The sequence below is a fragment of the Anarhichas minor genome, unplaced genomic scaffold (assembly GCF_050575085.1).
Source record: "Anarhichas minor isolate MPS153535 unplaced genomic scaffold, ASM5057508v1 ptg000045l, whole genome shotgun sequence".
Lineage (NCBI taxonomy): Eukaryota > Metazoa > Chordata > Actinopteri > Perciformes > Anarhichadidae > Anarhichas > Anarhichas minor.
The window spans coordinates 8993619-9011841 of record NW_027466491.1 but is presented as its reverse complement, the minus strand read 5'-3'; the positions used below and the strand labels follow the sequence as shown (position 1 = coordinate 9011841).

The window sequence follows — 18223 nt, the reverse complement described above, 5'->3', positions numbered from 1 at the left end:
TAAATAAAACACTTAAACACACACTTTGAGGTGTTATTCTGAGACAACCATTGTTGGGAATGCATGTTTTTTTTTTCCTCACACGACAAATATGTCGAACATGTCTTACGACGTGGCGACCTCGAGCTGAAGATCACACCTGGTTGGTTAGCACCGAGACCAGCACGGAGACCAGCACCGGTCCCAGCGCCAGTGACTAGAAGCACACCTAACTCACAAATACACACCCTGCACACAGCTCCATAACACCCCCCCTGTCATCAGCTGGAGGTCACAGGGCTGCTGGCCCCGCCCACACAGGTGTGCTTTGGCCAGGTCGTCTGTCATCAGGTCATCACCCCCCCCCCCCTCCCCCCCAGAGGAATTCAACACCAAACACCAGTTCATGTGTCAAGCATCTTTATTCATAGCACAGATTAAAGAGAAAGAAGCACTTTACGGCCTGCTGATGATTATCCACATGTTCATGATTTGGTTTGTTGTAATAATAATAATAATAATAATAATAATAATAAAAAATACACAAGATACATTGGAATACAAAATAAAACGTCTGTAGAAACTGTAGACATTTTAGCTTTGAAACAGTAAATGTTAACAGGATCATTTAAACACCTGCAGTTTGGAGATGACTCAAAAGTCTCCCGTTTGTTTCACTAAAAGCCTCCTATTCCAATGTAGATACCACGTATTGGACCACAACATATAAAGTCAAATACATGTAAAATATGAGCGGAATAAATCAAAGAAATGTGCCATAACTTGTAAAAGTTTAATACACAGCTACCGTATCACCCCACTGAGAATATCACTGTGACTATGAGTATTAGGGACATTTTTAGGGTTAAAAAATGGGAGATTTTGAGAGTAAAGAAGTCAGAATGTTGCGAATATAAAGCTGTAAGTTAGAGGCTTGATTTTATAAGAAACAAGAACGATAGCAAGAATTGATACGTAACAATTTCAAGAAAAGGGTTTTTGTATTTTGAAAAATATCACGACCGAAAAGTCAGTTCTTATCCCAAAATACTTAAAAGGGGACTAGTTTGACGTTTTCGGAAATAGGAATCAATACCCCTCTGATATCCGTCCATTAGATATGAAGCTACAGCCAGGGGATGGTTAGCATAGCTTAGCACAAAGACTGGAAACAGGGGGGGAACAAGCTAGCGTGTCTCTGTGCAAAAGGTAGAAAGTTCAGGATGTCACTGCTCCCGGCAGAGAAATAGTCCCTCATGTGACCCCTCGTGAAACCCCAATTGGTCCTTTTCAGACTTCGTGCGGATAAAACAAACAAGATATAAAGTGTTAATTAGGTGCTATGTTTTGTTACCTTTGGACTAAGCCAGGCTAGTTGTTTCCCTCTGTTTCCAGCCTGTATGCTAAGCTAAGCTAATCAGCTGGCTGTGTTAGAAATACATTTCCCAAAATTACCATTTGTCAAGCTGACACAAGAATATTAGGTTATTCTAACGTTTTCCGTTGTAATATTTGCAACTTTGTCTCACAATATTCTGAAAATCTCAGTGTTGTCTCAGTTCTCCATCATTTACAACCAATATGACAATCATTGCAGAAACATAGCGTGACCTGGCCCTTTAAACCATGACGTGAAACAATTTCCTGCCCACATACATGCATTTTTTTTTTTTCCATATAACCACTTCTTTCAACATGTTTGGTCCGTCATGACTGCAGAAAAAAAAAAAACATTTGCATGGTTTTAATACCATTAACCTTCTTTCAGACTTAAGGTAAGCAGCCAGAGGAATGAAAAAGGTGGATTTGACGTGATTATATGAGTCAAATATTGTACTTCACTCGCTCGCTCCTCTTTGGAATACGAGACAAGATAAATGACTCTCTTTAGAGCAACATCGTTTACAAAAGTCCCCAGTGTGCAGAGAGGACAGATTTATTTCAGTCTCTGTCGTTACCACCCGCACATCTCGCCCTGGGGGCGCTGCCCTCCTCAATAGTTTCCCTCCACACTCGTTCAGTTGTGGTTGCTCTGATGTTCTCTGGCAGCAAACGGAGGCAGCAAGGTGAGAGGATAGAGAGCTTCTAATCCCTAAAATGCTATTTGATTTGCATGCATCGGTGCAGAGGAAAGGCACATTCAGGGAAGCCGATATTTAGACCTTTGAGGGTGCTCATTTTGTGCTCATATTTAGGCTCTTGAGAGTGTGTTGCGTGTGGATAGCGGATGGACGTGTGGGAGGTAACATCACCTGGGTTTAAACCACCACCCAGCTGGGTCTCAGTGGTCCTCCAGAGTACTGCACAGGAGGGACTGGTCCCACGTCGCCAGGGTCTTCCTCCCCCTCTGAAGCCTCGTCTGTGTCCGTCTCCACGTTCAGCAGGACCTGAGAGAAGAAGAACAGTAAGCTAAAATACAAAGTACAGTCGAGTAGTTATCGGCCCTTTTATGTTTGCATTCTGGGAAGTATCTCAGTTCTGCATTCCCGATCTAAAGTGGAAAACATCCGTTTATTGGCTCTCCTGCAGCAGCAGGGATTCAAGTCCCACATGAGCAAAATTCCACAACTATATGACATTTACGGCATTATAAATCCCTCCATATGTTGCTTTGTGTTCGACATGTAGGGAAGCTGACATGAGCAGATTCAGAGATCGGGATGAAGACAAAGAGGGTATCACTGTCTCCAACAGCGACATCATCATCTCCACTATAACCTTGATGTCACATGCAGCAGCAACAACTGCAGCATTGTGACCGTATTTCTGACCACCACCCCCACCAAGACCTCGTCCAAGTCAATGCCTCTCTATCCGTCGCCCTCCTCCACTTTCCATAACTCCAGCGCGTGGAAACGACTCCTAAATGTCACTTATATTCCCGGGAAGAAGGCTTGATTTATTGGCTGCTTTGGCAGACGACCAGGGAGAAGGAAAGAGGGCGGGATCAACACGAGGGTCGTGAACCCCCGACAGTCATTTGCCCCGATGTCTGTCGGTTAAATCTCTCCTGAGAGAGCGGAACAATTCTAGGCATGAGTAATCACCACTAGGGGAGAGTGAAAAAACACATGTTTTGTGATTTGAGTGAACTCGCATTTTAAATTTGCAGAAGAAACACAATTCAAAAATCTAAAAGCATGACAGCACCTGCTCTACGTTCGTCCAGAGACTGATCTCACGGGCTTCTGCACTTTTGGCATGAGAACGAATAAACGAGATGCTATCCAAAAGAACAAAGAATTGCAAAATGTCTAATTTGTATTCTTATGGTGGAATGAAACCTGAATCCACAAACTCAACTGTAACAAGGAAGGAAAGAGGGAACAGTCTGACTCAGTGTTTCTTGGACTGAGTTTGTTTCTCATTAGATCTCGTGTGTGTGTGTGTGTGTGTGTGTGTGCTGTGCTCATCCCCCCAAAACAACAGGTGCGGTTGACACCCAGCGTGACCGTGTTGGGTACATCGACCATCGACGCCCATTTTCACACACATTAAAGTCTTAAAGTCACATTCTTGTTTGGGAAACGGCTCCAGCGAAACTTTTTCATTACATCCAAAGTAATCCCCTTAAAAGGCCAGCGAGTCACTTCCAGAGCAGGAGGGATCTGTCCGACCGCTCTGAAGTGGTCTGGTGAGCAAGCATTTGACATATTTAGAGTATTTAGAGTGTTTTATTATTAAAACTTTCAGACTTTTAAATGCTAACTGGAATTTAAATAAACACTGAACTATCAAAACATGGAAAACAAAAATAAGGGAAATGTTCAAGACATAAGAAAGCTTGAAGCGTAGTTTTGGATGTGATCGTTGTCTCAATTCCCAATTACAGATCTAAAGAACATGAACGGAGATGATCTCTAGAACGAAAGAGGTGATTTAATGACGTCAGAGACTAAAAAAAGCGATGAACGGCTGTAAACAAGAGCTCACTCTGCTCTGCGCTCATTAAAGTATCCGTCCTATCGGTCATTCTCACCTGCGACTCCTCGCTGCTCGCCCAGGGCAGCGAGTCGGCCTTCTTCACCGAGCAGTCGCAGGAGTCGTCCAGGCTCTTCGTCGTCTTGTACTTCCTCATCATCAGGCTGTCCACCACCCAGAACATGATGGACTACAGGGGAGAGCCAGAGAGACGAGACCGGGGTCACTAACGCTGCAGAGATGGACTAAACTACTTTAAAGGACTTGTTAGGACTGTTTGAGCTGGGGTTGAATGAGGTACTTCTACATAGTCAGTGTATTCATTACAGTAGAGGGAGTTTGGAGAAACACACAGGAGTACCAGCAGCAGTAAAACATACTTTATACACAAAGGAATACATTACTTTGCTCTCGTGCTGGTTCTCCTGTCTGTTTCTCATTCAACCACACTTCTAATAATCTGTACTGTCCCTTCGACATCTAGCTCATGAGAGTGCTGCTCACGTTCACTATGAAGGGCAGGATGAGCATGACCAGCACCAGCTCCAGCTGAGGGTTAGCGATGTAGCTCAGCAGCACCTCCTGCAACTGGAAGAGGAGGAGAGAGGAGGAGACGTTAACGCACTGACTTCAGGTTGAACAACGAGCTGTTGAGAGTGAAGAGGCTCTAATGAGATGAACTAACTCTTGATTTTAATAAAGAGTGTTTAAATACCACCATGTACATGTGATTATAAAACTGAATTCTTCTCATTTCACTTCAATTAAGATTGTATTGTAAGAATATCAATGCTGCAATATAATTAAATCTGATTGAAATGGGCCATAACCATGTAGAACAAATACAAAGAGGAAGACTGAAGTACGGAGAGACTACACTACATTCTGCACCGCATAAGTTAGTGTTACTATTAATAATACTAGTGTTTATAATCAGAGTTTCAAAGAGCATGGAAACCATCTCTAAACAAAGTAATTAGTGTCTCCAGAGCTTTACGAAACAAAACTGCTTCTATCTGGAGACGGATGAATGAGAAATAAACAAATAACACGCCTTTATACTCCTTAGAAGGGCATCTGTTGCTAAGAAAAAAGCTAATTTGAATAAACAAATATGATCCCCAATGTCATGCAAACAAACTGTCCTTCTAATACGTAAACACTGCCTCTATTTTTCCATTAGAATCTAAAGAAAGTCGTTCTTTATCCTCCACTTGTTTGGTTTCTCTCACTGGTCGCGATGGCGCACGTCTCTCGAAATAAGAGAAGATTGTTGTAATCTGGTTGACCTGGCCAAGACTGGTTTGGGTATATTAAAAAAAGATAACTATAAAAAGGTTGAAAATCTGGTATTAGTTGAGGTAAAATGGGGTTCGTGCTCATATTCTAATATTTCCTCGTGTTTTCATCGGACGATAGCAGCACAAGCTTCTGTCTAGAGTTCTTACTTTGGACCATCCGGGGACGAGCAGCACCAGGCTGATCACAGCTTTCTCCAGCACCATGATGAGCAGGTAGACGCCACACTGACCCAGCCATGCCGCCGCCTGGGGGGGGTCACCTGGAGAACAAGAGGGGGACGAACATCACATACAAACACTTCAGGATTTAGGATTTCAAGCACAGACGGTCTTCACATGCTGGTTGAATCAAAAGTAGGACTAAAAGATGCAATTTTACATTTTGTATGCATTTCTTCTGGCACACCAGAATGCTTTTATAATTTAATTTAAGTTATTTTAATGAGAAAAAAAACACAAATGTATTATTTAATTTATTTTAGCCCACCAGAATAATGTTTTTATTTAATTTTATTTATTTTGGCTCATCCACATTCTTTTCTTGTTTTGTAATTTGTATTTATTTAGATTTTTAGCTCCTGTATGTCACATGTTTGCACGACACATTCAGTATAATACGTCTAATGTCCAAGACATAACTCTGTAGCTTTAACATAATCTTACTGTAAACAAATACTTTAAACTACTACGTCCAAGATGAAGAATGCACTTACATGCATTTCAATAATAACTGTAGTAACTATTCTGCATCTTTTGTAGGACGTAAACCTACACATTTCCAAAAGATCTGTCACACAGGTGTCTCAGAGCAGCAGACACAAAGGAGGAGCAGTCTGTCATTAAGACAGGAAGAAGGGAGGAGAGAGACAAAGAGGAACTAGAGGGTGAAACAAGAAAGAAAGAAACAAACCACTGATCAAATATGAACTCAGAAGTTGTTTGAGTGAAGTTTTTAGTCACAGAAAGAAGGAACGCAAAAGAAGAGAGCAGCAGAGAGATGTATGATAATCCCCCTCTGAAGCCACTGGGACTGTTTTCCAGAGGTTTGCAGCTGGAGGTGCTGGCTCTCCTCCCCGTCCTGCTCCAGAGGGTCTCCAGCGCCCTCCGGTGGCACAAACCACAGCTGCAGCTTCATTTTCCGTTTGATTCATAAAAACAACCTCTCCGGCATTTTATGTTTTAAAAAGGGGAAATAAAAAATAGAAAGACGTAAAGAAAAGCACTGATTTCTCCCTCACCATATTCTCCAAACATGAGCAGCGTCCACTGCTTGTACTCCACTAGTTTGGACACCAACTTCACAGCCAGCCAGATGACCAGCATGCCCAACGTGGCGTCCAGCAGGAAGTTCATCAGATACCTTTGAGTAAAGAAAAGGAAACGCCAGGTTCTCAGTGGGACACCCCTTTACGTCGTATCGTGACTGGTTTGTGCTGATCAACAACTCACAGGGAGCATGGGTCCTCTTCAGTCAGCGTGGACAGGAAGACGTTGGCAAAGTGGATGAACAGAGCACCGATGGCCTGCTTGGACGTGTCAAAAAACCTGGAAAAGTAGGATGGAGAATGTTAAAAAAATGAATTTGACTTCTTTATTCCACTGCGTTCTATCTTTCTAAACATTTTAAAGCCAAGAAACCCTCAGGATGATAGTCACAGACTAGACCGCAGGATAATATTGGAGGAGAAATGTGAAGCTTCTTATTGTCCGGATTGGTTCTTTTGATGAATCCTTGAGAGGAATTAAGGGTTCAACCAACATTTCCTTTACTTTAAGGGACTTTACTCGTCTACGTAAGTGTGTCACATGTAAGAATGAAGGACAGGATGACGTAGGAGGAGAGAAAAGAGAGGAAGAAACATGTCTGACCAGATCCTCCACGGTCGTCTGATCCCTACAGGCTCGCGGAACCTCTTCACTGCAAACAAATAGAGAAAGTCAATCAATGAATCAATAACTGGACTTTAAACAACACATGTAATGCAGTTTCTTTGCGGTTCGTTTGATCTTCGTCGTGAGCCTCATCCCTCTGCAGGACAGATGAAACACAGACGTTCACATATTGTGTTTTTTCTCACGTAGCCACAACACTCGGTTCCTCCCCACCGGGCTCAGGGCGAACAGACGCCCACTGTTCCTCTATCTCATCTAACAAGGTCAGAGAATGGGACTGGGCATGTGAACACAGGAGCGCACACAAGCTCAGCATTCACTGATTCCAGCTCCTCAAAAATAGTTAAGAGCTAAGCTTTTCCCTGATTTATGTCATAGTAAACGGAATATTTTGGGGTTTTGTTCTCCGAAGATGTCCTTCAAGGCTTTGGGAAATTGTGACGGGCATTTTTTATTATTTTTTCCAGAATAAACGATATATATGAATCGTATTTGTGTTTGCAGCCCTAAATCACTTACAAGTTATATATTTTTTATAGCTTTAGGGGTTGTGAGATTGTTGGACACACAAAAAAACGTCATTAAGTGGATATAAAGTGTGTCAAATTTATCTCAGAAGTCTTTGGAAAAGCAGCCATTGCACAAATTAGACATCAGAGTAAGATTCTCAACATTTGCTCTGAAAATAAGCTGGTTAATAAAACAAAAAATGCTCAAATCTGACTGTTTTTAAGATTAAAGAACTGTGTTGCTCAGCGTTTCGTCTGGATTATGCGAGTGCAGGACTAGTGACGACTCAATGGAAGGAAACTCACAGAAAGAGCTCTGAGGACTCTAAACACGGATCAGTGAAGGGGATGAACGAGGCGGCCTCGGCTGTGACTTGGCACTCCGCCGCCGGGATCATAGCTGAAGGGCTCTTACTGCTCCGCTGCACACCAATAATGTGCTATAAATATTAACAGACGCATGTGCTTTGACCAAGAACGACACACCAGACGCATGCTGAGAACAGGAAAGGAGGGGAAAGAAAGAGGAGGGGGTATTGATTTCTCTTCTAATAAGTAACTGAGTGGAGGTTAGAGCTCATTGATCTGCAGTCACACTCAAGGCCTGGCCTAATACCGCAACACCGCACTGCTCCGAGGCTTCTACTGCTCTCAAACTGGCTGCTGGCATTTTTTAAACTACACTTTAATAATTAGATCATGTGCCGACACTCAAGAAATACGTTTATGCTTCACACGATGTACAGGCGTTCGCATTTATGTCATTTTCATGTTGCATTATGGCTCTGATTTGAGATAAAAAGAAAGAATATACAACATTTAACTCAATTAGATCAAATATGTGAATTGATTCGTATATTTTTCAATCAACTGAGAGCCAAGACACCTGATAGTGGAATAAAGTCAATGTGATCTTAAATGTAATCCAGGAAGTCATAAGGAAATCATCAGTGAACAGAAGAGGTTGCATTTGAGTGCTCGTGCATTGAAACAAACCATAATAAGTTCCTAAAGGACTCAAGTGTTCCTACTTGACTCAATCCCACCTTCCCGTCTGGGACAGCTGCAGAAGTGTTAAACATGGCCTGTGGTGCCAAAAGTGGTTCAGATGCCCGACATTCTCCAAGTCAGCTGCCTCAGAATCACAAGTTGTTTAGCAGTCAGCAGCCATTGTTCAGATTAAATCCACACCGTGGCTGTGAAAGGAGCATCTTGTTGCACTCGAGAACACTGTGGAAGGAGCTGAACTTCTCTATACTGTGATGCTACGAGGCTGTAGCTCAACTAGAAAACAGATCTGGAGTTCAAGATGCTTTAAATCAATGTTGAATTTCACTGAGATTTAATATGCATATTGTAAGCAGGTGTTTTGGTCATTAAAGGGCATCAACAACGAAGCCCTGCCACCAAAACCTGCCACACAGAGACCATCACGACACTTTCCTTCAAAATATGGCTTTCAGCCTCACATACCAGTGTGCAACTTATCATTTATGGTTCATTTGGGTCTTAAGGGCAATTTATTCAAATATGTACTTAAAGAAACGTTCATAGCGTCCATTTTGTGGAGGTGGGAGATGTTTGCAGCGATCTCAAGTCACAAAATAAATTAATTTTCCTCATGAAATGTTTTGTTTACAGTTTTCAATTCATGCCGACGTTAGTGGAGAACATTTATTAGTCAAGTTATGTTCAACATGTGTTCAATGTGGGTTTGTTTTTCTGTCGACAAGCAAAGCAATAATAAAAAGTCATATTTTTCAATGGAATTTGGTGCGAAGCCGCTGAAGCTCTGCAGAAAACAAACGTCAACACAACGCCACGTGGACTAGAGCAGCCCTTTAAATAGCACGTTTCTGCACGTTGTGTTTCATGCATACTCTCCCCGTATAACACACACAAATAAAGACTGTGATGGTTAACAAGATGTTCGCCTCAGGTACTCACACATCAGCGTGCTGAAGGCGACGATGGCCAGCAGTCCCTGGATCAGGACGCCGAACTTGTCCGTCAGAGCTCCGTTATCGCAGCCGCCAGGACTCGCCTTGTTGATGTCGGACATGTTCGTGACTTCAAACACCAATCTTTTCACCGGGAGCACACCGCCGTGTCCGTACATGTCCACGTTGACGCGATAAAACAACAACAACAACAAAAGGAGCACTAAGACGAGCTTAACCTTTCTTTACTCGAGGAAAACAAACCGCCAGATTTCTATTTCCGGTTTTTAATTAGAGGTTACGTTTTTCTTCAATGTTGCCAGAGGCTGATGCTCCATCTCGTGACGCAAAAGAGGACAAGAGAATCGATTATCTGACTCACATCCATGTTTATGACATCAACGATACGCAGAAAAGTGCTTGCTTCCGGTTTAAATATTTCAAAATAAAAGCAACTTCCGGTTTCTCTTGGAACAGTTTGGCAGAAAAACAAAGAGATGGATTACAAACTGTGACAATCTGTTCCTCTATGTGTCCTCTAAATATTACATATTACAATTTCTACATTTTTAAACAACCTTAACATGTTTAGATATGTGAGCTCAGTTGATTTCTATTCATTTTGTATCATTAAATAGTTATAAACAAAGTAAAATAACAACCGACAGCAACATACGGACTCAGTGTAAACAGTTATGGGCAGATAGCGGAAGATTGTTGAAAATAGTCTTGAATATAAAGATGGCAAAAGCCTATATATATATTTTAATTTAGGTCTTCCCTAAATATGTTCAGGTATCTGCTGTCTGTCCTTAATGTACGACCAGAGATTGGAAAGAAAGCCTTCATGTTTTCTGCTCACGCCACTTATGTTTGCAACAGAAATTGAGGAATCTGATACTTCTGGCAAAAGTCAAGACTTTTGTAAATTCTATGGTAAATGACTCCTATTTCAATTGACTGTATAATTGTTTATTCTAACTATCTGATTTAGTAGGCGTATTATTTTGTCTGCTGCCTTTTATATCGTTTTATTTCAAGTGTTTACGCTGCTGTCTTGCTTGGGATTTACATGAAAAACAGTAAAGTAAATAATCCACACATTCCTATTCTTTTGTTCCCATCTTGACTGCGTTTTCCACCTTTTTTATTTTGAAGTAAAGTTTACTTAACTTCCTGTTACTTCGTCTACATTGACGCAGAATCTCGCAGCAGAATTCACTTGAAAGTGCACGAGGTCCTTTTTGGTTTGTGTCAATCTCTGCCTCACGTGAATATATAGGATATATTTAAATTCAAAGTGTGTCAATAAGCTATATGCATGAATGAAGATGAGAGGTAGAGGATCATTAATCACAAAATGATCTATTTATTGGCAATTTAGAGGATTAGAAACCCTGCAGGCGAGCCAGCATGGAGTACAGTAACTCAGAGAAGACAATTAAGGATATTCATTGGTTGGATATTCATTGGTTGGACAAATACTTTGATTTAACTAAATATGTATAAAATATAGTTGGCTTCAAAAAGTTTTGACTTGGATCAAAACTATATTTTATATTCCACATACAATCTTATGGGAGTGCGTTTGGCTCTGACATGTGATTTATATCAATCTAACTGCTTAGATGACAACACAGCCGCATGCGCAGAAGAAAACACTTTCAAATACCTGCATTTATTCACATTAACATCATTGACATTTTCTTGAGCTGCAGACGGAACGCTTTGACACAGTGAAACTTAAAATCCAATGCTTTAATTTATTAGCTGACCCTCGCATCTTTTTTTAATACTCCACATGCTGTATTTAGCTATTTATGCACGATTATTATCACCATTATTCCGCCAGATTTGTTGGAGATTTGGGATTAAAGCATAAATAAATGGCCTAAATTAATAAATTACTTGCTTTATTTGACTACAAAAAACGACATAAAAGGAATGAGAATACCTTTAGTTTCCCCCTTTATATTAAAGAGTTCATTGAAGCTTTAGAAGACGCTTAACCTGCTTCTGAAACCTCAATCGTTGCCAAAACAAAAAAGAAAAACCGGTTGTCTGCCTCGTGCAGTTTGCGGTCTCATGCACAAATTGCACGCCGTGTGCGTGTGTGTATGCGTGTGTGGGTGTATGTGTGAGTGTGTGCGCGTGTGTGTGTAAAGGGGGGGCATAATCCTTTCTCGCGCGTGCTTGGAAAAGCCTCTTCTCTGCAGATTAATGGAGCAGGGCGCGCACGCTCCAACCATCTGTTCCTCCAGCGGCATCACACCGGCACGAGCGCCTCTCCTCCGGTCTTTATGGTTCCTTTGTGTCTTTATGAAACAGATCCGCCGCCGCAAAATGCAACACTGGACTTCCCGTTACAGGTTTCAAAATAAAATCCGTATTGCAGCTATGATCAAATAAATTGCACCACTGTGTCATAGCCTATACACTTATTTTGAAGCCTATTTGTTGGAGTCTTTGGTGACTTTCTCCTTAAACCTGTTTGGCTCCTGTTTCCTTAAAATTAAGCAAATGTATCCTTCTGATATTATTGAATTTGAAGGTTGTTTATTCAAGCTGAATATATGCAGTATTTCACATTAAAAGAGCAAAAGCTTTCAAATTTAAACTGAAGTTTGCGGAAAATAAATATTCCTTTTATTCATCTGGTGACCTCTCATATTTTGCTGACCATTGGGTGGTACGACCCACTAATTGATTTCTGCTTTTTCTTAAAACCATAATCAGAAACACCTCGCAGACCTCTTTAATTTGATATCATAATAGCTTTTAGGTGATGTTATTTATCTTCAAAAGCTGTTTAAGGTTTTCCATTTTGCCAAATATCCATGTCTCTATAAAGACTCTCAGTTATGAAATATGCACTAAAGAAAATGAACTTGTATGACAACATGTATTTTCCAACATCCATAAGAATGTTGTAGCCACGTTATATTCCAGGTGAAATCAAGCAAAACAGACAGAAAATCAACCAAACTATAAATATGCATCACGGTGTTTTTGTTGACTTATTAATATGAGTGCGTCACATATTTCCTTTTAGTTTCATGATCCTAAGAGAAGGAGATAAGAGTGAAAGTCGGGGGATTTTGGGGAAGTTTCCAGGGGATTCCCAGAAAAATAACAAAACAATATACACTCAAAGGTTCAGTGGACAATAAACCTTTGACTTTTATTTTGTTACAGGTGCTGTTCCCCAAATTTAAGATGCTTTTATTTAACTTTAACCTTTAGAAAATGCCCCCAAACAAACCTCGTGTTGTGCCAGCGGTAATCATGTAGGTTTCACTTTCTATGAAGCCAAAAAGATTTCCATGAGAGTTCAGGGTGGTTCAGCCCCACTGGGACTGGCTTATGTTTATGGAAATATGTGACGACTTTTGAACCCATGGCATGACTATTAAACGTGGTGCAATGCGCTCCTACCACTAGAGGATACTGTTGACTTTGATAAGACATGGCCCCATTAAAATAACAAACTCTTTGGGTATTTCTCAAGAGCTGTTTGGAGAAAAGTGATTGCCAAAACCCAAAAAAGAAAAAAAAATGGAGCAAGACGAAGTGGTCAAAAGGACAAATGGTTATAAACAGATCATAAATTATTGACTTTTCAGGGTTATTGGTGCACAGAAGCAGCTTGAGATGAGGGGACATTTGTGATGCTGCTATAATCACTATATATTTATTTTATGAAAACTTTCATGTTTTGTTGATGATTGAGTGTTTTCTCCTCCTGTTAATGATACAACTTTAGTGGTTATTGGCTCAAAGACGTAGCTGTAAACACACAAAATGACAGATTAGATTTAATTTGAGCTGCCAACAATGACTAATTGATATAGATTGAAATATATATTTAAATTGCATCAGAATAAGCTTAATACGAAAACAAAATGACGTCTCTTTGGAGCATCACACAGTTGTCCGGGTTTTACTGGCGACTGAACTTTACTTCCCTTTTATTTTATATAAAACTAAATGAAGAAACATTTTGTTTGTTGCTACACACACAAAAAAAGGTCCATGAAGGAGTTGGCTTAAAAAATATCTGTAGATGTTTTTTTTTGGACATGCGCAGAAGGGAGATGCCATATTGAATCGGGGGCAGCAGCTGAAAGACGTCCCTCGCGTTGCTTTGCTCGGGCTCACGCGAACGAGGAGAAGAGAGCGAGCGAGAGAGAGAGAGCACGCGAGAGAGAGAGAAAACAGAGGGGGTCTCGAGACGGAGAGGCGACAAAAAACTTGGACAGGTAAGACAGGTGACGGCTCGCACGCGCGGTCCTGGAAGGGTTTCCCGTGGTTGCTGCGTTTTTGTTCTGTCGACGGAATAAACACGGGGAGAGTTAATTTATCTCAAAAAAACACGAAGTGCTCCCTAGGCGGTTTCTGTAGAAACGAGAAGATAATCGCGAGCGTTCGTTCACGAGCCCAAGTTGCTCAAAGTGTCTCTCACGCGCTGTAATTAACAGCTTTCACCAAGGGCTGAGAGGACGCTGTCTCGTGGCACTCTATGGTTTATAGCGTTGTGTTTTTGTCTGTCATCTTTTTAAATGTCACGTGAATTTAAATTATCTGCAAGAGTGACAGTTGGCACGTTATTTTTAAGGTGTTTTAATGTTGTGTTTTTGTGTATAATTGTGTGTTTGATGCGCGCACCAAGTTGTTTCCACAGTGACTTATTGCAGTCATTCACATATAGATGAGTCATTTGGGGGAATTTTCTTTTTCCACCGTCACCCTAAGGTGCGTAAAAGCCATCGGAAAATACCGGACTCTGCCAAAAAATGTCAAGCCACTTTCAACATGGCGGGTTATGGCGTTCAGGAGGAGGAGGAGGAGGAAGAGGAGTGGTGGTGGGGGGGGGGGGAAGAGAAACTGCGCTTTCAAAATCTTTGAACGAGGAAAAAATAAAACGATGGCAGATAACGCGCCCGGTTCTGTTTCTTTTGATGGACACACACGAGGTGAAATCAATTAAATCCAAAGTGTGCGTTTGGCGTTTCCGTGGGAGTTTTTTTCCGCTGCAGTTTTTTGAGTGTGCAAAGTACACGAGCGGAGTGTCAGCCAGCCTGCTGGTCGGCTACACCCCTCACAGCCTCATCTTCCTCATGTGCACTTAACGTTTCCTCTTTCACTTTTATCCAACAACAAAAAAAATGCTCGAGCACATGCGCATTATATCAGATTAATATCGTTTTTATTCCTAATAAAACACAGCGAGACGGTTTAATTCCACCTTTTTTTTTGGTGCGTAATCTTAGATTAAAATGTTGATGATTGCGCAGTCGGACCAGATATTATTTTCCAACCAGTTTATTGTTTCTCTTTTGGGTCAATTTGCAACGATTACGCAGATAATTGGGTGAAACCGCGCGTGTGTAGCTTATATCTGTTTAATTATTTCTCTTTTGCGGGGCGGTCTGCAAATCCGGGGTTTATGCAGCTTTGCGTTATTCGAGGATTCCGTCCCTCCAGATTAAATTCGTCACCATAATGAAGAGAAACAATAAGGACCGCGCGTTACGGAGCCGACGCTGAATGAATAAATCATGCTTTCAGACTTCTTGTTGCTCCTAATATATATTTATTTCTTCCACGGAGCTGAGAGGAGATGTGAGAGCGGCAGCGTGAAGACAAATAAAACCTGCCCCCCAAAAATAGAGCACTTTTAAAGGGAATGAATGGAAGCCTGGTAAAACATATATAGGATATATTTCCTCCACGAGGAGAGATCAATGACAGTCCTGCTCTATTGATACGTTATTGATGGTTTGGACTGTTTGCCTTTTTTTTGTAAGAACCAGCCATCAGCCATTTTTTTTGGATAATTTATCTGTTTTTTTTGATGAAGGCATTGTGTGTTAATGTTCTGGTGAATGTTTCCACTCAAAGACAATCAAAGAATTAAAGAGAGACGGAACCACAGAGACACAGAGAGGACACTTTACATGAAATGATGAGGTCAGGACCAGTTCTGTCTGTTTTTCTCTTTCTGTCTTTCTCTCTGTCTCTTTCTGTCTGTCTTTCTCTGTTTCTGTTTTTCTCTCCTTCTTTCGGTCTGTATGTCTGTCTTTCTCTCTCTCTCTCTATCTCTGTCTTTCTCTCCTTTCTCTCTCTGTCTTTCTCTCTCAGTCTTTCTCTCCTTTCTCTCTGTCTATCTGTCTTTCAGCTACCAAACCAGCTCCTCATGTATTTGAATAAGGTGGAGGACTTATTGAAATGTCAGATTTGACCTCTCCTGTGTGTGAAACACAAAGAGTCTCAAAGTTGCAGGTTGTGTCGGCTTTAACTGTTGAGCACACACGAGTGTGTGTGTGTGTTTGTAGGAAGTTGTTTCCAGTCATTGATGTTGAAATAAGAACGCTTTGGGCCGAGGGAGTCCCCCCCCCCCCCCCCCTTGTTTTTTTATGCTGTTTGCACTTCATCATTTTATAGCGAGCTGATCTCAGTGAGCATCACAGCCTGTCGTAATTGGGCATGAAGCACACAGGCTGCATTGTGTACACATTCAAAAAAAAAAGAAAACTGTAGGAATCAAGAGGAGGAAACAGAGAGCAAATTGTTATATGAAGGCCTCCTGTTGCCAAGAGGAAACAACTCTTGGATGGGTCTAAAAGAGGAGAACCTAATGGGGAGTAATGCAATAAAACCCCAAGCTCATGCAGTGGCAGTTAATCTCCTAAATCCCCCCATTAAATCTTTGGCATGGATGGGTTTAGGGAAAAGGCAGGAGGACAACATGTGGATGCCCAGCGACCCATCAGGGGCTAATCAATAAATAAAAAACCCTCTCAATCTGAGACCACGGGGGAAACAAATGTCCTGAGATTAACTCTCCCGGACCAGTTTAATCCCCCAGTGCCCAATCTGGACTGTTCCCTCAGGGACGCTGCAGGCCAGTAAACTCCATCAAGTACAAAAAAAAAAGGTCTCAGGGAGGAGTCACATAGTTGACATTGACGAGAGAGCGGGAAGAAAAATGTGATTAAAGTTGACTTGTTATGGTTGTTTTCTGGCTGTGATTGATGAGAACATGTTGCTTTCTGTGGAGGATTTAGCTTTCAAGTCGCTTGTTTTCACCTTTTACAAAGTATTCACACCCTCGGGTGTTATGGGAGAAACGTAGACGTGGGTCGTTGTTAGAAAAGAGAACGTAACGTGAGACCAGGAGCTCGGTAAGAGGAAGAGTAAAATGTGTGTTTTAAATTCCAGAGGGCAATCCAAAAAGTTTGCTAAGATGATAAATATGTCAGGGTGCATTTTGGGGAAATGAGCAACGGAGTCCAAAAGTATTTGGACGATGACACATTTCCTTTTATTTTTTTTTTTTGGCTTTGAGCTCCATCCAGCATGTTGGATAGTGAAATGAAACAACTTTCGGTTTAAAGGTTTTGATGCTTTTCACATCTGTGTTGAGTAATCAGGGTTTCTTATGTTTCTTTATACATTTTGCCTCCAATTTCTGAGAACGGTGGGGCTTCAGCTCCTACACTTTTCATCTGATGTGGTTGTTAAAACCCTTTAATTAAAGCTCAGAGTCAGCACTTTAACCACATACATACAGTATATATATATATATATATATATACTGTGTATATATATATAGACTATATAGTCACAAAAGAATCACAACTGTCTATGTGTGTTAGGGCTGCACTGAATCTACGGAGCAAAACAAGAATATTTCCATCGGGGCTGCAATTAATCATCACTTTCATAATTAATACATCTGTTGATTATATTTTTAAGAAATATAATAAAATGGTTTAGTGTATGAAATGTCAGAAAATAGAGAAAAATGTTCCCAGAGCCCAAAGTGATGCCTTTAAATGGCTTTACTTTTGTAATAAACAGTCAAAAAACTTAAATTTACAATGATATAAAACAGACAGTTGTTGTTTTGCGTGTTTTCTTGATAAATAACTTTATTGTCCGATTGTTTGAAAGTTAATTTCAGCTTGATCTAACTATAAACATGAGGCATCTTGGGTGTTAATACGTCACTCAGTCCTCAAAGTGTTGAAACATCAGATGCAGATTTTATCTGATGCTGTCATGCAGTGTGGAGAAAAAATTTAAAAACAGTCTCTTTAGAGGACTTTTAAGGGCAAAAACCAGCATGCTGTGAGGTACTCCTCACACTATTTGATACCAGCATTTGAGTGCACTTTCCATCAGGGCCGCAATTAATTATCATTTTCATGATTAATTAATGTGCGGAAGATATTTATGATGAATAGATTGAAGCGTTTAGTGTATAAAATGTCAGAAAATAGTAAAAATCGTTCCCAGAGCCCAAAGTAATGTCTTTAAATCACTTCACTTCTGTAATAAACAGTCCGAAACCCCCAAAATATAGAATTTACATGAATACCTCAGTTGTCAGATTGTTTAAACATTCATTTCAGCTTCATGTAACGACAGAAACGAGACGTCTTGGGTTTTAATATGTCCCTCTATCCTCAAATAGCTGTGTTGAAGGTCTGAAACAAGCCGATTTAGAATTTATCTTCGGGATGCTGTCATGCAGCGTGGAGGAGAAAACAAAACAGCCTCTTAAGGGGAATTTTAAGGGCAAAAACCAGCTGCTGTGAAGTACCCCTCGCACCATTTGATACCAGCGTCGGTGTGCACTTTAATGCGTTTTAATGAGCGTAGAGGACTGCATGCT

General features: G+C 40.9%; 2 protein-coding genes across 5 annotated transcripts in view; one reads left to right on the top strand and one right to left on the bottom strand.

Annotated features, from left to right (window-relative positions):
• Nucleotides 1-382: 382 nt before the first annotated feature.
• Nucleotides 383-10649, bottom strand: tmem110l (transmembrane protein 110, like). Its single transcript, XM_076111330.1, has 8 exons — nt 9551-10649; nt 7071-7119; nt 6651-6746; nt 6440-6561; nt 5349-5461; nt 4405-4488; nt 3959-4090; nt 383-2366 (listed from the first exon to the last, which is right to left on the bottom strand). The coding sequence occupies exons 1-8, from the start codon at nt 9720-9722 to the stop codon at nt 2238-2240; spliced, it is 897 nt and encodes a 298-aa protein (XP_075967445.1). The 5' UTR covers nt 9723-10649; the 3' UTR covers nt 383-2237.
• Nucleotides 10650-13661: 3012 nt separating this feature from the next.
• The window catches only part of sfmbt2 (Scm like with four mbt domains 2), a 37796-nt gene continuing 33234 nt past the window's right edge, over nt 13662-18223 (top strand). For all 4 annotated transcript variants that reach the window (XM_076111325.1, XM_076111323.1, XM_076111324.1 and 1 more), the window contains exon 1: nt 13662-13802. The gene's annotated coding sequence lies outside the window, so the exon portion shown is untranslated. The remainder of the gene's footprint in view (nt 13803-18223) is intronic.